The 24,911-nt window shown below is 39.1% G+C and overlaps 1 protein-coding gene across 2 annotated transcripts in view; it reads left to right on the forward strand.

Moving 5' to 3' along the window:
• Positions 1-323: 323 nt before the first annotated feature.
• Positions 324-24,911, forward strand: part of ARHGEF3 (Rho guanine nucleotide exchange factor 3) — a 136,810-nt gene continuing 112,222 nt past the window's right edge. The window contains exons 1-3 of one of the 2 annotated variants that reach the window (XM_075432845.1): positions 324-484; positions 11,976-12,070; positions 13,542-13,637. In XM_075432845.1, coding sequence (XP_075288960.1) covers positions 13,549-13,637 — 89 coding nt within the window. In that variant the 5' untranslated portion in view covers positions 324-484; positions 11,976-12,070; positions 13,542-13,548. The remainder of the gene's footprint in view (positions 485-11,975; positions 12,071-13,541; positions 13,638-24,911) is intronic. The other variant, XM_075432844.1, reaches the window with a different exon arrangement.

Genomic DNA, 24,911 nt, shown 5'->3' on the forward strand with positions numbered 1-24,911 from the left:
GGGGGCCGGTGCCCCTTCTCACCTCCGGCGCCTCGCAGGTCCCGGCTTCCCCAGCCGGGGAAGTGACGCCCGGAACCCCGGGAGGAGGCAGCTGCCCTGGGCCCGAGCGGCGGCGCCTCGCAGGGGTGGGCAGCTGCGAAGGGGCCCGGAGCGGAAGAGAAGGACGCACAGCCGTGGAGCAGACGGGAGCTCAGAATCGGGAGAGCGGGCGGGAAAGGCGAGCGCCTGGAGGGGGCGGCGGAGGCGGGGTGCGGGGGGGCGGGCCCCGGGGGCGGCACGGGCCGGCACACGCGCAGGTCCCCTCTCTCCGCCGCCCCTGACAGCCGCCGGGCCGGCCCTGGAACCCCCGCGTCCGCTCCCGCCGCCGACGGCTCCGCTTGCCCAGCCCCCGGCGCCCTTTCTTGCCTCCGCCGCCGGGTGCTGGCCGGGGTGGCAGCTCTGGGAGCCGCATGCCGGGAGCCGAGGAGGAGCAGGAGCGTGCGAGGTAAGGTGCTGTCCCCTGGGACTGGGCAGGGAGGCTGCCTGTCAGAGCTGGAGCGGCTCGGCTCCTGCGGGGCACCTGGAGGGGGCCCGGAGAGAGGCGGCCGTGGCGGGGCTGACCACAAAGGTCGTCCTGTGCCTCCGAGGGGGATCCGCCGCCCCTTACCGGACTCCGCACGGAGCGGTAGCGGCCGTGTCCCGGCGGCTCCTGAGGGGTGGCTGGGGGTACGCGCACCCTGCTCCATCTCCTCATGCCACCGCCGCCCTCCGCCCGCTCTGGCGGTGCCCCGGGGAGGGAGAGGCGTGGGGGTACCTCGCCGTCGGAGCTTTGCCCCGCCAAGGTCGGTCTGACGCGAGTCGGAGGGGGGCGGGCGGGCCCCGCCGCCTCAGGGATCCCCGCGTGGGCCCGGCAGCCCTGTGAGGGGCCCTGAGGAGGCGGCGGGAGCCAGCGGCGCGGCGGCGGCTGGGGACGGCGGACGCTCGACCCGCTTCCTCTCGGGACTCGGCAGCAGTTTTGTTCCTATTTACTGATTTTTAAAAGAACTTTTTAGATTTACTTAGGGACAAATCTTACGCTAGTGTCAGTTCAGAAGGAGAGCCCCGCGAAGGAGGGGCCGAAGTGCGGGGTGCCTGTTGCCTGCTTTGAAAACCGCAGTTGTTGATACCGATAAGTTATTCCCCCGCTGCTTGCCGGGCCGGGTCGGGCGAACGTGGAAGCAGCAAACACCGGAGGTAATTACTTACACTTGCGAAGTCGGTCACAGCAGGCTCTGAACAGGCTGTAGAAGAGAGGCGACGCTAATGGGCACGGCAGCGATCGCTGGCCGAGTTTAAGTAGTTAGCGCTGGTGCAGGCCCGCGTAGGTGAAACGGCTGCGCGGGTGTTGCAGCGCCGGTGTTTTGTCCATCCAGCATCTTAGCGATGTGGTTGGCGGTGACCGGAATTTGTGACTTACGAAGGAACTGTTTACACTAATGCAAAAAATCCAACTTTGGTAATTGATAACCTTATTTTTCTATTTAGTTCTTGAATCTTGTGAATATATAAATGTTTGTGTATATCTTTTTCATGTGTACTTACATGCGTCAATATAATTTATAGTTAAGTGTTGCCCTTTAGTACCTTGTGTGCTATGTTTTCATAGTGAAGGGGCGGAGAAAACAATTTCACCCTCAAACACTTGTTAAAGAATTAACATGGTTCAATAATTCTGTAGCATATGCAGAGGTCTGCCGAGCGCGGCATGTTATGAGTTGGATGCTGTATCTGCACAGAATCTGAATTCAGAATAGAAGCTGTGGGATTTGGAAACAAATAGAGTTAAAATATTTATTGCAGAATAGTAGATTTTGCAGATTGTAGGTGGGGAGTGTGTGGAACAGAGCTGCCCCAGTGTACATGAAGTAAGGGAATGCCCAGGGATGACTTTGGCTTGTCGTTTAGTGGATTTAGCCCTTCTATTTAAAATTTTTATGCGTATGACTTGCTACCTGTTCTCAGTAAATATTTATTACCCAGCTTTAATAAAGAAAATACCATATTGTTCTGAACAGAAATCCCTCTTAATTTCCTGTCAGAATCGTGCGTATCAGTTAACAATGTGACAAGGCCTCATGACCCACAAAGACACTGTAACATTCAGTGCCTGCACATTTTCTCAGACCTCCGCTCTGTTTTGAATAGTGCACTTCTTCTCGGGACTGCTTTTGTGTAGACAGTTGTTCGGGCTTGATTCCAAGTTGTGGGAGTGCGCAGGATTTGAAGGTGTATTATGTGGAGTTGCTTCCAGCAAGTGGCCAATGAGACCACATGCCCTTAAACAAAAATCTGTTTTGTTTTGGTGTTCATGAATTGAAGTGGGTGATTCTGCTCGGGAGTTTATATGTGATCTATTAATTTCAACTCAGCAGCTAGTTTTTCACATGTTTAATCTTTTGCTTTAGGTACTAAAGAAAATTAACCTGACTTCTTAAATTCTGTTTATGCTAGAGTTTTATTTGTGTGTTTTCAGTGCTTTAGGTTTTTGAACAATGTCTTTTGATGAAACATAATTTTTCCAAGTATTTGTGAAAGCATCTGCTATAATAAATGCATTTAGAATCATTTTGGAGTGCTTTGTGTATGTGTATATTATATTGCAGACACCTTATGTCAGTGAAGTGCGATGTGCATTTTGAGAAGTAATTTGTTAAGAGTTGCCATTTTTTTCCTGTGTAATATGTAGGGAAACTGGCAAATTACATCTTTTGTGGAAGACTAAAAGACTTGGGGTGCTATAAATCATATTATTGATTTATTTTAACTTAATTAGTCTCTTAATGTTTCATTTAATCTGTCCCTTTGTGTTATTTATTTGTTTATTAAATCATGGGGATATAAGCATTGCAAGGTCACTTAGGTTTTATGGGTAAATTCAGGTACTTATAGATAAACAGGTAAATCTAGTACTTTATAGATAAATTCTAATCCGTGACTAGGAAGAGGCCCGAGCAGAGCAGCACTATGTTGAAATAAAAGGTAGAAACAGATTAAAATACTTGAACTTGCTGGACAAAGAGAAGTCTTGAAATTTTCATGTTTGCATCTATACTTCTTGGCTGAAAAAAAAAGTTATCTCCACGTAACTAATATTTTCTAAGTCCTATAAAAGCCCTTTGATTTTTTTTTAACCAGATTGTGCCTCTCAACTTGTGAGGGCATGTTATGGATTTCAATTGTCCAAGTCACATGAAATCTGGACTAAACAAATGGTTATGGTCTTGCACAAGTCTCTAAGAGCATGTAGAACTACTGCAATGTGGTAGGTAAATAAGTGGAAGATAAAGGACTCAGTAAATACGCTCCAGTAATCTGTGATTAACAAACACCCCATGCTTTGCTTTTGACTGTAATAGCTGCAAAGTAGCTATTCTGAAATAAGTAGTTACTTAGCATGTGACTGTGGTGGCCTCCATCCCCAAATGTGACATAGAGGATGTAAAAGCAAACAAAAAACGTTTTCCCATGTAATGTCAACCAGGTTTGAACCTGAAGTGATAACACTGTCAATTATGGAAATGTAGACAATGATTAACTTGCAGGTGCTCAGCACTGTACAGGATCCAGCTGAAGTGGTTAGCATGCTAATGAATCGGGCTGTTAATATCTAAACACAAGGGCATATGTACATGCATATTTATTTACTTCTTCCTAATCATGTGCTGATGAGTAGTCTAAGGATTTAAAATCTCAGTAAGCGTGCTGCCGTAGGTATAGATGTTACTTCAAAGTAATACGTGTCTTATACAGACCACTGCTGAGCGTGGTACTTGAAGGCATGGCCAATAGTGAAATCCAGCAATCCTCTCCCAAAAATTGTTTAAACAGGACAAGAAGCAGAAGCTTTATGTTCTTTACAATAAAAGCTCATTTTTTGGCTTTTCGTGTTAGAGCACTATATATACAAACACAAATGGTAACCTTGTGTGACTAGAAAGGTGCCCTATACTGTTGCTGAATATTTCTTTTGTTGTTCTTTCTATATAGGATTAATTACCCTCACAGTTGTGCAGTTCCCCTCATCACTCTGTAGGTGCAATCAATGTGTGGTACAACTTGTATTCAAAAAGGTTTACTGGCTTTTACACCACTGAAGCTTGCATAAACTTAGAAAGTTGGCAGGAGTTATCTGGACTTGTGTGGTTTGTGTAGAGCAAGAGCAGCTGCTATGCTGGTATCATCTCTCAAACATTTTAGTTGTTAAATAGGAGCACAGCTTTCATTAGTTTATTTTAAACACTTCAGCATTTTTCCAAAATAAATTTTCGGGATTATAACTAGGAGAAGAGTATGTTCATTACATTGTCTGTACTGTGTCAAGAAGCCTACCGATTTTATTTTAAATATTACAGTGTGTCCAGCTAGTGTTACTCTGGACCATCAGCTTTGTCTTGAAGACAACAACCAGCTATTTGGCCAGTGTGTGTTTTGGGGGTGGCTGACTGCTTTTGCTTGCATATGGCCTTAACTGGCGCATCCAGATGGCAGATGGTTGAGAGAGGTTAGAGGCAGGTAGGAACCGCAGGACAGTGCTTAAAGCCACCACATTTGTATTGGTGCCAGCTGTGATGAACGTATTCCAAACCTAGTATCCCTTTGTAGCCAGTGAGGTTCTTAACATGAGCATGAGCCTTAGAATACTTTGCCTACAGAAACAGATGATGTCAAAATGAGCATTTGTTGATGCTCCACAGACAAGTAATTAATACACTAGAAAAAATTCTCTCAAGCAAGTTGATTACTCTGTGGAAGGGTGATCTTGCAGACTTACCCATGTAGTTTTGGGTTCTGACTGTGCTTCGCAATTGTAGGTGAAAAGCTGTAAGGACTGAAGATAATTTTAGGACAATACACCTTTTCGTCTGCCATTCAAATCTATTAAATAACCAAGAAAAAGAAATGCAAAACCAACTTGACAAACCTCAATTACTTATTAAACTGTGCAGCAATCCTGATTGAAATAATCATGATTATTAAGATAATAGGCTGAAAGGATCGTAATTTTAATCATAAGGAGAAAATGTGACATCCTTCCAGGCAGGCAGAATTTTGAACTTGCTACTGTTCCCTTGCAGTGATGATTCTGATGAAGGGGAAAATGGGTTCTGTTTGTCTCAACTGTGGTGGTATTTCTCTTGGTTTTCATTCATTCTTAATGTATTTTTGTTGAGGATAAACCCATTTATCATGAGGGAGGCAGGAATATGTTGAAAGGAAGAGAAGAATAGGAAAAAATGTGGCAGCGGTTGCATAAATTTTACACTGGGCATGCAGACTGTATCTCTCTTTTTCTTTTTTTCCTGAGTCTGCCATTACCATGAAAAAGACTTAGTTTAACTGCTAATTTCAGAAAACTCCTCTTTTTTTTGTTTAATAAGTTGTCCTTAAATTGGCTTAGCTTTGTATAGCCCTTGTAATATGCTTTACAGAAATAGCACATAGTTACTTCTGGAAACAGTTTCCCCCTAGATAAAATCTAGATTAAAAAAAAAATCATAGATAAAATCTTTGTTGCAACTTTTGAATAACAATTTAGTGCTTGCTTTCAAATTCAGAAGTTTGAGGAGGATAGAGTTAAATTAATCTCAGAAATTGCTAGCTGTATGAGTCACTAAATTGGGAACATAAATACAGTCTTTGGAAAGAACCTCTCAACATTGTTTTGCTGCATAGTGTCAACTGTAAAACACAATACAGTGTGTTTAGCTTAAAAGTAGTTGTATTTGCATTTGAAATCATAGTTTATGAAAACAAGCAGATAACTTTTTGCCCCTTTTTGCTTGTTAAACTGATTGTTAACTATTAAAGGCTAGCACTGTTTGTAGGATAAATCTAGATTATTATACTGTTGTGTTTCATTTGCTTGCTTTGTTGAAAAGAAATAAAAACTTGGAGAGGGGCGAAAGGGTAGAGAAATGGCCAGTGCCATTCTTCTTGCACACTGATAGAATGGTAGGTTGTTTTGTTACTGTCTGGTGCTGAAGCCAGATACTTGAAACGGGAACATCTGGATCTTTTAGTCCAAAGAGAAACAGATTTGTATCAGAATGACATATGTAATTATAACATCAGTGACAAAAAAGTTCTTGATATCCATTTATGTTGAACAGAATATAGTACTTAGTGTTCTCTGTATTCTGCTTAAGCAGTATATTTAATTTGGTGTGCACCTTCTGCATTTTAAACCTTCTGTTTAAAATGTTCTGTTAAGTCCTTGCTGGTGTTTCATAATGTTAAATGCTTTTCCTAATCAGATAAGTGAGTTTTAGCTGTATGTTGTTCTAAGACACAGAGTACTGAAACATTCCTACTTTTTTTTAGTTGAATTGGCAATCAGCTACCATCCCTAAAGGTGACAACAAGCTCACAGGCATTCCCTATTTCCCCCTACACTGCTAAAGTTTCTGAGTTGAAACCACTAAAAGACTCAAAGCTCCTGATAACTTTGCAGACTGGACAGTGCAGATGAGTCCTTGCTCTTCTGTTTGCAGTGATGTATAATATGCAATATGCTAATATGGAGGATAGACTAAACCAGCAGCAGTCTGAATTCTTTCAAAACTCTTATTTTTCAGAGCTCAGGACAATCTGTATTTTCAGAATAAAATGTGTGCGTGTACCTGCTTGTGGTTTCCCTGATGCTGGTGGGTTAACTTGTACAAACATATTTAAATGGTTCTGAAAGGTGTCCGAGTTATATCCATGTGCTTTCATGAAGGTGATGTGGGGTGAATTGTAAAGTAATTGGTTATCCTCCTTTTCTTTTGGTATTTTTTAGGGAACAGAGCAAAGTGTTGGTAAACTAAAGGACTAGTCCTATTGAGAACAGTGTCTCATAGTAGGCTATATTTCTCCAGCATGGAACGCTATTCCATGTCAGTGCTCTGGCTCCAGCCTGGTATGAACTTGTATTTATTTATTTATTCATATAACTGTTGTCTTTTACCTTTTACTCTACTTTGTGCTGAGAATAAATGTAACATTCATGCTATTTAAATAATAAACATTGTCTTTTATCTGTGGCTGGATAGACTGGCTAGCTGTGTGTTTATGGGAGAGGGAGCCAAACTTGATACTTGCTGTGAGACAGAATCATCATATTATTTTAAAGCTTCTTCTTTATTATCTTGGAGATTTCTGATGCAGTCACCAAATATGGAGTGAAAAGTTATATGCAATGCCTTGTGGTTCTCTGAACTACTTTCTCCAAATATCTTTGTATGTAAACTTGTGTAAAGTACCTACATAAAACTTACCTGAGCTTTTTAAGAGGACAGAAGGTGACTATGTTTAATGAGATGCCTCAAGGACAGGAATAAAAACCCTTTCAAAAACAGGTATTTAAGAAGGTCCTCCAAACCTTATGCTTTAGTGCATCAGATGCATTTTTAGAGACTTCAAGAGGATAAGTAATGGTATGCCACATGTGTTCACTGAGGTCAAAACTTACTTGTAATAACCATAGTGTGTGTGAAATAAAGTTTGTGGTATGCTAGGCTTGGATTGAAGTGATTTTGCAATGTGAAATTTCTCAGGACTACCTGCCACTTGAGTTGTAGTCAGCAGAAATATTCTTCAAGAGCTACTTGAGTTTTCACTCTGATTTTACTGAAGTATGATTTAGTGCTATGAAGATAGTTGGCAACTGCAGTATCTGAACACCTCAGAAAACCATTTTGGATAAAAGATTGGTTTTGGTATTTGTTGTTATGCAGTTAAATAATGAAGTTTGTTTTAAAGCTTAAATCTGCCTTTCAACAAGCTATTTGCCTAAGGCAGTCGCTGATTAGGAGCTATCAAGTTCTGAGATACTGTGTACTTGCTAACTTTGTGTGGGGAAATGAGACTTTTCAGAAAACAATACAAGAATGAATGTGTTCACTAGAAATTACAGACCTGTGTGTAGCTAGTGAGGAAATGGAAATCGTCTCGTTAAAATTGAAGATGTTATGATGCATGCTTGCTAATTAATAATCTATTGTTCAGGTTTTGTGAGCATAAAGACTTCTGCTTGAGAGATGATGGCATGTAACACTCCTAATTTTTTTTCTTTGTAGTACTTGCACATTACTATAGTGATGTTACAGCCTTCTTTTTCATTAAAAGGAGTAATAGTTTTTGCATTGATGGTTCTTAGGGTTCAGTAAAACTTCTTTCACAGTTTTCTTGTCAACCAAGTACACAAGATACTATTTCAACAATGCAAAGCATGTTGGTGAAGGTAAGGAGCTGTGAGAACATGTTTTATCAGAAGATATTGGTTATTTTTACTTCAGCTGTAGTGAACAGCTGTTGAATGATACATTATTCTTTTTAACTACTACTGTAAATATCTTACTTGTCTAGAGATACAAACAGGGAGTGGAGGAAAAGGCGAAAAAGGTTTTTAGCCTGGGAATCAAAGTGTACCTACACTGTGCAACACAAGCAGAAGGAAAAAAAACAAAAGGGAAAATGAGCTTTATGTAGGGAATCATGATTTTAAAAAGATGGGCTAATACTTTCCCCATTCTGCTAGATACAAATCACAGGCTGGTTTGAGCCCAAACCAGCAAGTCGGGGTGTTTGGGGTGTTGTGGCTTCAACGCTTTTCTTGAACCTTCTCACTTTTTCTGTTCAAATGATCCTATAATGCTCTTCTGTGCAGGTGTGCAGAGACTTAAGTGTTGTGCTATACTAGATCCTTTTTTCCCCACCTTTATTTTTGTCCACTTAAAGGCAATTGCGGAACTTCCAGAATGAAATCTATATGAATACAACACACTTAAATGTAACACGCTTTTCAGTTCTTGAGCTGGTAGCTTACCACTATTAGGCTTTTCTCTGCCATTATGGGGTTTAAGAATCTATTGAGGCAGATGGACTGATAATGCATTGGATAATCAAAGTTAATGATTTTAATGGAAGCATAAAAATGAGTTTCTTTGTGAAGATAAGAGAATTTTGGGGTGCATGCGTTCTTCTGGGTACTCTAGTATTAAGCAATCCATACTTGGTCATGGAAGACTAAGTATGTTGAATGTCTGATATCTCTTCAAAACCAGCAAGGATATTTCTTCAAGGCTGTTCCCTCAATAAGATAGTGACAGTAGTGTTAAACATAACTGCTCTAAATAAAGTCTTTGACATTGTTTTCCTACGTTTTTTGTTCTGGAATTGCCTTTTGCCCACTTCCTCCTATTACAGCACAGCACGATCCCTAGGACACCACCTAATTAAAGTACGTGTTCCTTATCTGGAACAGTCGAGGTTCAGTGTACAAACAGATGATGAGGAACCGAATACATCTGAAGCAGAGTCTCTTAAATTAATATTCATTGACTTGCCTTGGCATCTGGCTTTGAGGTATTAAGAAGGAAGATGCTAGATTTATTTCCTTCTTTCAAGTTGCATCATGTATAGTGCCTATGCCAGAAAGTTCAAGTCCAAACAAGAATTGGATGGTAATATAGAAAGAGACACCTGTGAGTAGCATATTTTTTTTCTGAATATTGTTCCTTTGCTTCTGGAATTGCATTTCATTTTCTAAGATGATGTTATTACTGGAGGCTGGTGTATTACTGGTGATAGTGTTTGCATTCTGGTTGAATAGATCCTAAACCAGTATATTCCAAACAAAGTTTTACTTTGCCAGTTTTAGCTTCCATTTTGTGTGGTTCACTTTGAATATAAGCAATATTTTTGGAGAGTGTAAGCCTTACAATAACTTTCCTTTCCACAACAGAACAATTCAGTTTCATTTTAGACCTATTGAAGCAGTTTGTGTTCACTAGAAATACTTCCATAAAAAAACTCTTAATACTTGAAAAAAAGATATCCCCTTCTACATCTTAAAATGAACAGGTTTTTTTTTATTTTAAAAATAGTTATTTATTCTGAAGAAATACTCTAAGAGCATTCTGTGGCACAGCAATCTGTCAGATTGGTTGTCAGATCACAGAATCTACAGGCTGATTTTTTTTCATTGAAATGACTTTTAAGTAAGAGAAGTAGTGGTAATATTTGGTATCAATAGCTTTGTAAAGTTTTCATTTCATTCATTTAATTTCATTCACCAATTTTTCACTTGTCACTTAGAAACTAAAAAAATTCTGCTACTTTGACAAGGCCATAAAACTTGTCAATGATGTGGGGATCAGCTGTTTAATTACCTGTTGCTCCTGGTAAAGAGTAACTGGGACCTGTGTAGACCTGTTGTCAGGAGTAGGATGACAAAAGAGTATCCCTGATGATTTTTCAGAAGCTTGTCTGACTCATTGCTGTCCAGCCTCTGAAATGGGAATGAGAAGTGCTGCTGGATGGCAGCACTGAACGGACACTTGTCTCAAAACTTTCACAATCTCCTCCACCTCGAAAGAGGGCAAGGAAGGGGGAGTCTGATTTGAAGAAACTGGCTGATACAGCCAAAAGTCATTCGAGATGCTAGGAGTTTATGCGACAGCAGACAGGGGTTACATGGTGAGTGTTGCTGGAGCATTGTTCGTTCTTTGGCGCAGGTGGGAAGTTAGAGGGGTGCTTTGCTCTACCTGCTCCCCTCTCGAGGAAGCTGCTGCAGTGCAGAGGACAGAAGGCCAGGCAGGCATGGGGGTGTTTCCTGCCCCCCTGTTGTCCGTGGTAGCTGAGGAGGGATGCTTGTACACAATCTTATCAGCTGACTGTAGCGTCTCTCTCCTCCACATGTCTAAGTGAAGGGTGTATTTGTTTATTTAGCGAGTGACTTGGCAGATCTTTCATGTTTTTGGAAACTGAGCAGTGGAGGCTGCAAGAGGATGACTGTGTGTTGTGAAAGAATATGACTCGGTATCCGAAAAGCCTGCTGTCTTATCCAGCATATAGATATCTTTCTGAAGGTGTGGTGGATGAGATCTTGCTATCAGAATGAATAAATGCTGGCCTCTTGATGCCCTCCTCTTATGTTACAGAAAACACCAGAAGCAGAGTTTTGTAAGATTCTGAGGTTGTTGAGGGGAAGGAATACAATGTGTTCCTGACATTTTCAGGTATTGGACTGGGAATTGAGGGAGTTGAGAAGTTTGCCAAGATATATTCCTCTCTGCGTTACTTACATGGTTTTCTTTGTGGAACATGTGAGAACATAAATTTGGTTTATGCCATATTTCATTTACTTTCTGTTAAATATATGTCAACCTTTGTCATCGATTGTTCATAGAAAAATTTGTAACAGTATCTTTTATCACTGATGTCCTCTGCTTTTACTCTAGTTCAGTGTGGAAGTCTCAATGTGGAGATATATATGGAGTGTTTGCTTACATGTTTTCAAGGGTAGAGGGGAGTGCCGAAAACATCTTTTTTGGCCATACATTGAACACTTGTACTGCAGTAGTACTAGTTCACAGTGAACAGAAGTAGTTGCAATTTTTTTGTTGTTGTTGTTTTGGTTTTCTTCTGGAATGACAACCTTGTAGGGTTGTTATTTGAATCTTTCAGCTTCAACTTTGAGAATTAATGAACTGCTTTTAACCTTCCGTTGAACCTTTGATCTTACTAGTATGAGTGACTGTAAGAGGAGATAAAACTCTTGTTGGCATAACTTGCATGATCATTGAAGCATCTGGACTTGCCGAATGTAAAGTAGAAATTCATTACCAAAAGAAAAGTTCTAATTTGCCCTGTCATTACTAAAAGAAAAGCTTTAATTTGCCCTGTCAGGAAATTGCTTCTCAAAAGAGGGAAACTTTGCAGAAGATGTCTAAGCATGGACTCTTGCATTTTTTGCTCCAAAATATATTTAAGAACAACTGCCCTCTTCCTGCACTATTATAGACTACAAAGGCAAGTAATAATTTAACTTTCAACACCTGCTGCTGCTGAGCCAATTCCAGATTTACTAGTTTTTTGGATGGGTTTGGTTTTTGGAGGGTTTTTTGTTGTTGTTGGTTTGGTTTTGTTGTTTGTTTGGTTTTTTTTAATGTTCTTTTTTTTTTTTTTCCCCAAAGCAATCTAACTTCAGAATCAGGAGTAAATTTGAGGTCAGGCACTGATCCAAAAAGAGGTCAGATGGTCAAGAGTCTCTGCTCCTGCCCTCACAGAGGTGAGGCTTTTGTTGTTCTCCTTTTCAGAATAGTTTACTGGATCTTTAAAACAAGATTTCAAGAAACAAATTTGATCAGAAACAGAATGTGCAGATTTTTTATCCCTTGCTATTATGAGGGAAGTAAAAAAAAAAAAACAAAAACAAAAGAAAATTAAGGACCTGTTCTTGTAAGTCCATTCTGTTTTCTCTGGAGTGCCAGTGCTGCGTGCTCTGTTCAGAGCAAAGGGTGGGGGAAATTAATTCCAGTCAGGACCAAATTTTGGTTTGCTGATTTTGGGACTTTTTTCTGATAAACATGCTTGTTAGGGCTGTTTATCTACTCCTGCACGGACAGTTTTGAAACAAAGATCGGCATTCTCTTCAAAGTACTAGTTTTGTGAAGGTTGGCCTAATCAGCCTGCCACTGGTTGGACACGTGCATTGAGCTCAACTTTTCCTGCTGTCCATGAATGTCAAGTCAGATTTTGACCCAGGTTTCACACAGGTTAAACCAGCTTTTTAATGGTTCTTTATACCTTCTTGCAAAAAGCAAGGGGTTATTATCTTCACAAGCGCAGCCTATTTTCTGGTTATGTTCTATCAGATATTAATTAATACACAGTTAAACCTGTTCTCTGTTAATCACTTAGGTCTATGTGCTGATCATAATAGAAACTAGACGTCAAATCAAGTTGAATAAGATGACTTTGATGGCTAAAAATATTTCTTTCCTCTCTTTTTTTTAAAAAAAAAGGGAGCGAGGGAAGCTGTAGGTGTAGGAAGTTCAATATTAATGTTGTGGATCCTGTTACTGAAAAAAATAGTGTTTCATGGTGAAATTAACTAGAGACTTCATTTGTTCTTACCATACAAGTTGTTTGCTTGAAGCACCGTTGGCTATATAGATCTTTTGGAAGCGTTGTGACTTCGGTATTGCTATTCCCAGCATTTGAGTATGTCTGTGCTGGTTTTGAGAGTGACTTCAGCCATGAATGAATTGTTATTTTCTGCAAATCAGCAAATGTAATCTGAAGTTATTAAAATATGGATCTTAAGTTATTAAAATATGCTAAAATGCTTCTGAAAAACTATACATATCAGAAATTTAAAATTTCTCTCCAATATTGTGTGGATCATTCCATGGCAATGCTAGCTGTGACTGCTCTCTGTATTAACATAACTGACACTATGCACAGCCCTGGATAGAGGCTTGCTGACATCAACTCTTTTGGCATTTATTCAGAAAAGTAAACAAAAGACAATCAGTGTTGAGTTTGGCATAACTAGCAAGTCCACAAAACTGCCAAACCCTTCTCAATGTATTCATCCAATTAATCCCATTGATTTAGGACATTTATTTGAGTAAAACATACTGTATTTGGTCTTAAAAGCTTTTGTCTTAACGTTTTGGTTTTCTAGTGAATTAGTAAAGAAATTCTTCATTTATATTGCATTTTTCATGTTCTTTGATGATGTTGTTCCTTTGTAGAAAAAAAATGAATTCTGAAAGCTCAGCACTTACCATGAGTAGCCCTGCTGTAATAAACCAATGTGCCAGAGGAGGAATGGAAGAAGCAAAAGTTTGGTAAGCGTTACTTTTTAATTTTCTAAGAGGTTAATAGACAGCAATATTGGGAGATGTAATTTTAAAATTAAGTAAAAGAATTATTTGTTATAATTGTTTGCATTAATTTTGCATTATTTAACAACACAGAAGGAAGAAGGGAAATAATTTTTATTTTCGTTTTGAGTTTTTAGCAGATGACCATGGGACAGGGTGTTGTGGGGGATGGGAATGGAAAAACTGTTCACTTCAACAGTGCACCAGTTGTACTCGCGGAATCTTTCACGTACGGCAGATGTCTTAATCTCCCAATGCTGTTGCTATACTTGTGCGATGCTGTTCCTAGTACCCTTTAGTACTGTGCAGGCTTGTGGTCTGCTGACATTTATGCTCTGGGAGACATTGCAAAGTATAGTTTCTACTTTTTATATTAAAAAAAGTGGTACTCTGTACTGGAGAACTGGAGAGCTGTATGCTGTTTGATGGTACATGTGGACAAATGCTTACAGCTGAGGATAATTTTTTTGTGAAAACTGCCGCTGACCATGCAATTTCTAGCACCTTCTTTGGTGTTTTGATGAAGGGAAAGGGGTCTTGAGAAGGCATTGAGACTATTTCAGCTGTGTTGAGAGCCTTTTATTGAGAGCCTGCTGATTTTTTACTTGCTGTTATTCACTAGGGTTTAACTAGGGTTTTATTACATTGTTTATTTACCACCTAGAAAACAACAGATAAACTCATGACAGGAAGCGTGGCACCCATATGGACAAAAAGCTAGCTTACATTGTTTTTGTAGTCTGAGAAAAACTCTTGAAAATCTAAAAAATTAAAGAAAAATGAGCAAATGAATGTTACATTTCCTGCTGGATGCTTGTCAGAAAATCATATAGAATCTTTTTTTGGTTTTATTTTTATGTAGGATTAAATTAACAGCCTCATAGTACCTGGAAAGTAGTTTCTTTTGAGGTGTCTCCCACTGTTCTACTACTAGTCCTGGAACATCCTCAAAGCTAGAAACAAAATCTTTGGATGAAGGGGCGGGATAAGGAAGACTTGTGATCTTCCCTCCTGACTCCCAAATCTAATGAGGGGTGGGGAATTTTCACATACTTGTTCCTTTGTTTGCTATCTTTTGGTTTTTATCCTGCTTGTGGTATTGAGCAGTATGACTTCATTTTCTGCATGGCATATCTTTGTAATGCTTCATGGCAATTCTTGGTCATGTTGACTAAAATAGTGGGAGAGTACAAGTTACGTTATCAAGTATTTGACTATCATGAATAAATGGTATAATTTGTTACAAATGTGTAATTGACCTTAGGGAAAGTGGTGGAAAATAGCAGAATTTACTTGTCTACTAGTCTTTGATTTCCCTTTGGTCATGTCTGTCCCGCTTCTCCTCCCCTCCCCCCCCCCAGTTTCTTGTCTGTATTGTTTGTGTACACTAATCTACAATTCCTTTGACGTACATTCAGTCATACTTGTTAATATTTTTAATCATTGCCTTCCTGCAGTTCTTCATTAAATTAGTCAGAGGTTAGAGCAGAGACTGTTCTCTTCTTCAGGAATTAAATACATCTTTTTATTTAATATCCTAGGATGCTTAGCAGTTCTAATTAGGAGATAAAACAGATTCCTTTTTTCAGACATTGTAAAATTACCTTGGGATTTGAGGTTAAATAAATATCCACAATTCAAAATGCTCATCTGCAGGAGCAGACATACTCTCAAAGTCCCTCCCTTTGACGGTGCTAGGCCAAGTTATTCAGTGTGTCACTGAGAAGCAGAGAATTCTTTCACATTGTAGGATTAGTTTAATGCAGTTTACATGGCACTTGCAAATAAAGTTTTCTATAAGCAGTAGAATATGTACACTGAGTGGTATAGTCATGACTGCATGTGTGGATGTATGCTTGATAAATATTTTTGATCAGTAAGATAAACATAAAATGAAAATTTTAAATCAGAATCTCACCTTGTAGACTTTGTTGGCTATGAGTAAGTATGTGACAGCCTAAGAGAATGCTAATCAGGGGCAGCAGAAACTTGGACTGGCTTGTCTTGACACTGAAGTGTTTATTACTGAAAAATAAATCGATGAACACTTCAGTGGTTAAGGATGTATTGAGATTGGAGTCTTCTGTGGACACAGAATAATATATGCTGTCATAAGCTTTGTGATATCCTTTTATATTTAAGTACCATGTATTAGGTTGTTGAATTGTTATAAAGACCTGGGTTACCTCTTAGTGTAAATTGTGGGGCCTGTGCTGAATTACAGGGAGCTAAAAATATTTAACCCAACTTCAGGTGTGATTCGTATCTCCTTAAATGTGTTTCAACCTGTATATCAACCAACAATACCACTTTTGCTAGCTCCTTATTTTGTAACCCAAAATCTTGTTTGTTAAAAAGGGCATTGTGTTTGCAGTCTGTGGAATTTTAGTTGGGTTTTTGATTTGAGAAGTTGAATAGCAGTCTGATGCATGTCTGGTATAATAAATGCAAGATGTGGCTGACGAGTTCTTTGCGATCTGTGACTTGGCTGTTACTTGGCAGGTGCAGTAAATACAATGGTAAAAATTTCATTTAGTTCTATGTGGAATATGTTTGAAGTTTTCTAAAATTTATTTTTGTGCTTGGTATTGTGGGGTTTTGTGAGTACTAGAGCTGAATAAACATCCTTTTTAATAGGCTAATAAAGTGCAGTGTTGCAATGCATTACTGCATCATGCATTTATTATTTTTTTTCATTGTCTGATTCTTGAAAAACATATTTACATTCTGATGGGTTCTGAGTTTTATTTTCACAAAAATGTGACTATTAGTAAGAACGGATGTTAGTCATAGCAGACTAGGAATGTATGCTATTAAAAGTATGCAGTAACAGTGTAAATTATTGAATCAAGTCAAAAGTCTCCACAGTGCTAAAGCCCTGAGCAAGACCTTATCTAGCATTTAAACATCACTTACGATGCATGTAAAAGGCTTTGATGTTGCGTAAGGTCTCCTAGAAACAGAGGGAAGAGTAAATAATTGACTGGTGGCAATTTTTACTCACAGCCAGAAGACAAAGTTCTTAATTTTTTTCCGTGATTTAATTATTACTAAAATGTGAACAACACGTAGATACACTTAATATCAAGGACATTAATATTATACAATGAACTTGCAGTGGAATTATCCACATAACCTTAGTATATTGTGAAGTTTCTGAAGTGCTGTAACTAAACTGGCATGCGTTGTATGAATGTTGTTGTGTACTTTGCTCAGTAAAGGCATGGTGCATTTGTTCAGGTGGTAAGTATAAATTGTTTTGTCTTGTCCCATTCCTTAAATTTGAGGTCTTTTAGGTATTTATACTTCATTTATAAATCATAAGTGATGTTTTAATGACTGCCAGTGAGTATTTTACTCTCATAAATTACCTACTGCATGGTATCCTGTTTTAAATAAAGATGCCATAAATACTTTTGGCATGATATATATTTATATTGGGGATAGATTAGAGGATAAATTATAAAATAGAAATAAATAATAGTTCACTAAATTACTTTTTCCCCTTTTATAGAAGATGATAGTGTATCTTTATAGAAGACAAAGTGTACTAACAGTACAGTGCTAACTAGCTAGAGTTTTGAAGTTCATGGAAAGGAGTATAAGAGGGAAGAACTCTTAATTTCAATCTCCCCAAAATACTAATGGGTATTAGGAATTCTATGGTTTAACTATTTTACTGACTGTGAAGAGGACATCTGAAACCTTATCTGCTTTCTTTCCCTAGAGTCAATACCAGTATCCTCGTTTTGGCTGGGATAGAGTTAGTTTTCTTCCCAGTAGCTGCTGCATTTTGGATTTGATAGAAGAATGTTGATAATACACCCATGTTTTTAGATGTTTCTAAGAAATTAAGGACCTTTTTTCAGTTTCCCATGTTCAGCTACTGAGCAGGTGTAGAAGAGCTGGGAGGGAGCACAGCCAGGCAGCGAGCCCAAGCTGGCCAGTGGAAATATTCCTGACCATGGACATCATGCTCAGTTTATGAATGGGGGTTGGCGGGAGGGCAGGAATCCGCAAGTTCCGTGAGTGCTGCTTGGGGGCTGGGTGCACAATCAGTCATTGGGTGGTAAGAAAAATTGTTTTGTGTATCACTTGTTTTGCATATTCTTCTTCTTATTATTCCTTCCTTTGTTTTATTAAATTGTCTTTATCTCAACCCACGAATTTTACTTTTTGTCCTACCTGCAGGGGGGGAAGGGAGGGATGAGTGAGGAGCTGCGTGATCCTAGTTGCCAGTGAGTGGCTGTCTGGTGCTTAGCTGCCAGGTTAAACCATGACAACCAGAAAAGGATATAATCTGATAAGGCTTCTGAAAAAAAACCCCAACCAAAAATACAATAAATGTAGTTACTGTTGGAAGTTTCAATTTCGGAACTGTATGCTCTGGTCCAGTTACATTGTATAGCCATTTACAAATTCTTCTATTCTGTTTCATCAGTGTTTTGTATCTGTGTAGTTTGGAACCTTTACAAGATACAAACTAGCAATGCTACACTTCATTCTATTGCTCTTTTCCCCTCCAACATACATAATCAAGATTACAGAAGCAAAACCCCACTTGTAGTAATATTAGCGTGACTGTTGTAAATGTCTTATAACTGAAGGGCACCACAGCAGACTTCATATGTGAACCAAATTAAGCTGTTCTTGATAAGCAGGAATACTGAGAAATTTAGCTGATACTAATTGGTGTTATGAGCATTTACTATCCGAGCCTAGTATGCACCAGCGGTTGAACAAAAAAAGGCTCGAGAGCCTTGAAATTCTAGAAGCTACCAATGTGACAGATTCTCATTTTCTTAATGTTGAAAATTGCAAGAAAGGAACTAAAGATAAGGGAGCAAGTGGGAACCGTGTCAATTCATCTGTGCTTACTATGAAAGTAGCTTGCTGGCATGTTCATTTTTCAAAACAAATGTGCAGGGGAATTGGAAATTTTCCAGTTTTTGTTACTGTGTGTGAATTTATAATGTGCTTCCTCTAGGCTGGATGAAGTCTTGCTAGTCACTTCTTTATCTTTTTACATAGGATTAAGTCGGGAAGTATTTCAGCCTTTTTAAATTAACAATTCCAATTTTGGGTTCTGAATCTCTTCCATGACTGAGTTTGTGGTGCCTTGGCTTTACATTTCTATGTCCAAATACTCTGTCTGTTGCTTAGTAAGTATGCAACACTCTCCTATTTCTGACCGTCACCATCACTTTTAGTGCAGATTTCTCTGAAAACTGCCACTGTCATGAGGCTCTGAAGAAATAAATCTATAAATCTTAAAACTAACAAAACATGCATTGTTATATATGGACTCCGGTGCATTCTGTCTTTATATTTATGACTTGACTTACACTGAGTTTGTGGACAGAAATGTCTTTAAATCTTTGTTGTTTGTTCTTTGTTTCCCGCTGTAACAGCGAGGTTGTTTTTGTTTTGGCTTTCCTTTCTAGTCTGAGATTGAAGTATTTTTGTAATCTATAAAGGCATGTGGGTACCGGTGCTAATCTTGGCTGAGAGCGCTGGCATGCAAATAGCAATGTGAGAGTATCTTATGTGAAAACTTTAATTGGGAATCTCTGTCATTTTTTAGAGTTATGTGTTTCATCGGGGGCTGGAATTAGTCATGTTTCTGCACTAAACTTTAATAGAAGAATAACTTGCTTTCTGATTAATTTACTGCAGAGAAATTGACAACTTGTAACTATTATTTTTGGTGACTTTTGGGGGAAGGAGTGCTATTTAAACTCCAGTCTGTATAGCGAGAAGGAAGAAAAACTTACATACTGAATGCAGGTATTACAAAAATTAGTTGCAAAACCAGCTCCATAATTGCGTACATTGGAAGAGAAAAGCTTACTGTTGTATCTTAGTGTAAACATATCTAGGGTGCAGAGAGATTGTTGGGATCTCTCTGCTAACATTGGCTGGTGTGCTGCATGGCACTGCGTCTTGTCATGCAGCTGTGGCTGTGCAGCCCTTCTGATGAGAGTGGGTCAGCCATCTCCCCTGCATATGGCTGTAGCCTCCTGCCTCAAACACAATCTCTGCAGGAAGATGCCTCAACATTTTCTGACAAAGTGGGAAGAGCCTACTTTTCTTGCTAGTTACTGACATTACCAGTCCTTCCAGCTGAGCGTTGTCTGTATGAGGGCTAGATACCATTACAACACATTGCACTGCTCCTATTTAAAGCAATACGATAGAAAAGGGACACAGAGAGGTAAAAATGACCATCTTTCATGGGGCTGTTCTCAGGATTCTAGAAGCTTATCCGGTAAATTTGATGTGGTTGAGATTTCGAGGCAGGAAGGAAAGAAGTACAGTATGGAAACCCAGAGATTCAGGGATAGATGGACTACCTACTTGCTCTTGCATGTCTGGTTTCTGCAATTCTTAAAACTAGACCAGCTCTAAATGGAGGAATGTTGAATGCAGCAGCAAGTTTATGATTTGTTCCCAAGCATATATTATCTGTATAATCAAATATTCATTCCTTTAGTCAAGTATGTGCTGTTACCTCAGGAAGCAAACTATAAATATTTGGCAGAAGCAAATATTAAGGAGTAAAAAGTTGTGTACTTTTCTGTGTTCCAGAAAGAGATGTACTTTGGGTGTTTTCCACTTCCTTTTTAAATGCTCCAAATTATTCTCAAATTCTCCCAAGTCTTCGTTTTAAAAAGGAGAAAGCCCCAACGATGGTCTGTCTCGATTTTGAGTAGGTCACCCAAGACTACACCAAGGATTTACTTTCCCCTTTTTAATTCCAGTAGTTTTTTTAAGTGGTGTGGTTATCCAGAATGTGGCTTTTACATGAAAACACAGCATTTGCTGTATTTGATCATTAGAATGAGATTTTGAAACTTTTTTTTCAGTCACTAAGACCTGTCAGAAGATGTGAGAAAAACACCTATCAATAAGAAGCAAATTAGTAATTTTAACCACAATTTTGATTCTCCACCTTGGCAATCCAAACATTATTAAAATTACTTTCATGGATCCTGGTTCCTTATGCTTGTTGTTATTTTGAATTTTTGATCTGAGTAGTTAGTAATGATTTGTTAACTTAGTTACCCGGAAAAGCTTGTGTAAGTTAAATGAAATGCAACTCCTTGTCAGCAAAAAAATGTTTTTTCTTCATGTCATAAGTGACTGATGAAGACAGTAGAACTCTTCTTGCTTTGGGGCTCTTTACAGAGCTTGTGGTTTAAAGTTTTCCCTGAAGCCTCATGTTTGGTGCCTGGCTGTTCCTTTCCCTAGGCAAGGGATGTGGTATACTGTGGAATATAATTAGGAGCAAAGTTGTTACTTTTACTGTTGTTGTCTTTTTTAATATCACAACCTTAGAAATGTGAAATAGAACATTGTAAATAGACACAGGAAATAATTAATTGAAACATAACTTTTTTAATTGAGAAAACATTTGGGAGTGAGGCTTCACAATAATCTAGCTGTTGCGGTGAAGCTAATTTAAAAACTTTGGCCTCTCAGTTGCCTGTCCCATTTTCACCATTACTTGCCATGACCTCTGTTGTGCCAATATTGTATTGATCCATTCTATGAATCAGGTGAAAATAATTTTGGTGAAAAAATAGTTTTACCAGCAGGAGATTAAATTTTTATTTCAGTAATTTTGTATGTAGCACAACCCTACAAATAGTTTTGGTACAACTCAGAGGGTGAAAACCTGCAGTAAGTGTGGGGTAGGACACAGTGACCAAGGAGGTGGGGAGTCACAGGGTTTGACCACTTTACTAGGACTTCTTTGCCAAAACTACAGTATGTAGCTGTCTGATCAAAGCAAGGAAGTAGGCTCATGTAGTGAGAGTATTGACTTTAGTGGAGCAATATAAAGCTATAAGAATTTATAAAGCCAGCCCAGTAATGATACAGGCCTACTTTAAAGACATTTTTCTTAGAATCAAATCCTTATTGTCAGTTCTTCAGTATTACATACAATATGCCACAAAAAAAAAAGTTTGTTTGTTGTAGTTCGTTTAATATTATGAACACTGTGCAGTTCTGTTGACCTGACTGGCACTAATTCACTGTCAAATTAACTTGTGAGTAAATTATTACAAGAGAGAAACTTTAAAGCTCTTCCACTGAAAAAATTACTAGAGTGCTGAAGGCACTAATTTTGTTAGCCTGCTTCTAACAGCGCATTTTCTTTTGGGGGCTGGCCTTGTCTTATGTCACAGATGATGAAAAAAAAAAAACAACAGGAAAGCAAGGGGAAAAGAAATAAAAATACTGGGTGGCAAAAAGTCAAGAAATGCAGGTTAGCATTTAAAAGAAAAAAGTGTGCAGGGTGGAAGGTAGGGAAAGAAGGTGGATGGAGGAGGGAAGGCCTCAGGCTGGCCTAAATGTTGGTTAGCTGCAGTCTCTCACTTTCCAGAAAACAAATTCTATGCCTGTACATATTTCTGTAGCACTTCGATTGTAATACAGTCCGTTCAATCCATAGTGGTTGGGCTTTCTGTGGCTGGGCTCTGATCTCAGTTGTGAAGCGCTTTCTCGCTTTTGTAATTCTAGGTTCTTCACAGCTGTTGCTGAGCTAAACTTATACGTAGTCATTCACTAATTTAGGACTGACCAGGCTTACAATTACACTGCTAGCTTTTAATGTGATTTTATTTAATAAGAAAAAACTGTTCTACAGTGAAGTTCTGCCCAGTGGCTAGATACTGGATCACTCCCTGAACGTATGTGTTATGTTAATGACTGATTATTGTTTTATCTGAATTTTAAAATTTGGAAACTCTTTGGTATAGCTAAAGTAGTTATTCTGGGATATTGTGCAAACTGTATTTGAAGTTTGTTTTTTTTTTTTTAATTAATCTGCTATTTAAAAACCAAATAGAAATAATAGGGTCAACAGAGATTAAAAAGATGCTTGAACTGGCATGCCCATGACTGCAATGTGAGTAAAAGTAACACAGGAAAAAGTGGTGAGCAGCTGAAAATCTGTACTTTCATGATGAGGCAGTATGTACCTACCACATGGTAGATTCTTACCTTAATGCATGTGGTTTTAATCACACAACCCTTCTTCCTTAATGAGGATCAGAATAGGGTAGCTAAATTGCGCACTGTAGCTCAGAGACAGACAAGTACTCACACTGACTCCGAAGCTGTGTGGGAAGTAAGGTTTTGTGACATAAATCATCATGATTCTGTTGCAGCTTTTGCCAGCTGCTAACTGATGAAGGAAGAATTATGCGTCTGGAATTAGTGTGAGAAGAGAAACAAGTTTAACAACTTTCCTATTTCTGCTCTATCCTTGTTCAATCAGTAGAAATGAGTCATCATGAAGAACTGAATTGGAATGGCTCTAAAGTGCAATTGGACTGCAGATGTTTGTGATTACAAAAGGCACATACATGTTTGGAGAATACAAGGTTACAGTGTTTGCAGAAAGGAAGTCCCATAAATTGCAGATTAACACTTTAGCTAGCTAGATAAAATTAATCTTATTTGCAAGAGGCCTTGAATTAGTTGTTTTCTAGTGATGTCTTATTGCAAAGACTGGAAATACTCTTCTTGGAAAGCTGAAGAATAGTCAGGATAGTTAATGTAATATAACTATTATGGCAGACTATATTAATAAAGCAGATAAATATTTACAAAATAGGTTTTTTTGTTTTTTTTTTTTTTAGAAAAACAAACCTTCTATCTTACCTAACTTTCCTAGCTTATTTAATGTACTTCTTTGCCCATAAAAGGAGTAGTAGAATTGAAAATTCTTGGGAAGGAGCCATTTGCTTTGGGACCTGTGGCCTGAGAGCCGGTCCCTGAAAGGAAGAGGATGAAGGCCCAGGAGGGCGACGCGGAACATGGTGGGGGTGACCCATGGCAGCTTCTGCAGCAGGGCCCAGAGCCTGTGAGAGGTGAGGGTGTGCTGGGAAGGTGCAAGGGAGAGCAGCTGCCAGCTGCTGACGGCTGCCTCATGCGCATGTGGAATGGGCTTTGTAACTGAAGAAAATACGCCCCGGAGGCAAGTACAAGTTTAAACATATGTTTAATCATCATGTTTTACAAAACTTGGTATGGATTGCGTTTCCTCGTCCTGGACGGGATCAGAAGAAATCCTGATTGCTTCCTTCAGAGAAGCGTTGGGCTCGTGTGCCAGCCGGGCCTGGGCTCCACAAGATGGCCGGCGCGGCCCGGCGGAGCAGCACCTGGCGCTGGATGCAGAGCTCGGCCGTGGCGCGCGGGTTCTGGCTGTTGGCCTTCCCCCTCCTCACCCCCTGGCGCTTGGTGCTGCAGGCAGAGGTGAGAACTGTTGATTGTTTCAAAAGATGTCTTACTTGGCATGGGCTGCTGCTTGTAGGTAATATTTAGTGGGGTTTTTTTGCAGGGGCTTTATTTCTTCTTTCTTGGTAAAAGAGCACTCCCTGGGTTCCTGGATAAAGCTCTTATCTGTGTTTTTTACATGTGATTTATTGTCTCTAGGTTGTACTTCAAATAATTTCTGTTGGTATTGCATCTCTTGAGACATTTGCTACATGCTTGGTTATGACTGTGTTGTATTCTACCTGCTTTTTCACTGTTACGTGTCTTTTGTATAATATCTGTTAGCCGAGGGAGGTAGAACAAACATTTACGAAATACCTAATTAGTTCCAATTCAATGTCAAGAAGTTTTTATCCAAGTAAAGGTAACACCATCTTTAGGCTGCCCTCAATGGTGTTTTGTTTATAAACACATATTGGTGGACAGGCAAGTGACATGGTTTTTATACTCTGATGTACAAGTAAATGGAATATTCACCAAAAGGCTATAGAGAGAGTGAAATATATTTTGTTTTTAAAGAGCTGAGCAATGTTTAAAAACTATCACTTTTGTTGTTGGAAAGGAGTATTAAAACTTATCAGTCGACGTGTTATTAAGATTCTCTCTTCCTTTCTTCCTGATGGGGCATATTGGTGAAATCTAGAAAGATAATTAATAAAAATGGATGCCACTTTGGACTTCCTGTGGCAGTCACTGTCTTGGCTGGAACAGGAATCACTGGAATTGAGAAGCTGAATCTGTATAGTTTTATCTAAAGAACCAGGCTCTCTCATTTTGGCGTGTCAAGATTTTTTTTTTAATTTTTTTTCAGTGCATGCTGACAGGGTGATAAATAACACAGGCATGGTGATTAGGCTTGGATCACCAACGAAAATAACTAATACACTGTGGAAGGAGGCCTCAGCATCCCTAACTCATATTTTGGTCATTTGCAAGTTGAAGTTATGATGA

This window comes from Opisthocomus hoazin, chromosome 11 (assembly GCF_030867145.1).
Source record: "Opisthocomus hoazin isolate bOpiHoa1 chromosome 11, bOpiHoa1.hap1, whole genome shotgun sequence".
Taxonomy (NCBI): Eukaryota; Metazoa; Chordata; class Aves; order Opisthocomiformes; family Opisthocomidae; genus Opisthocomus; species Opisthocomus hoazin.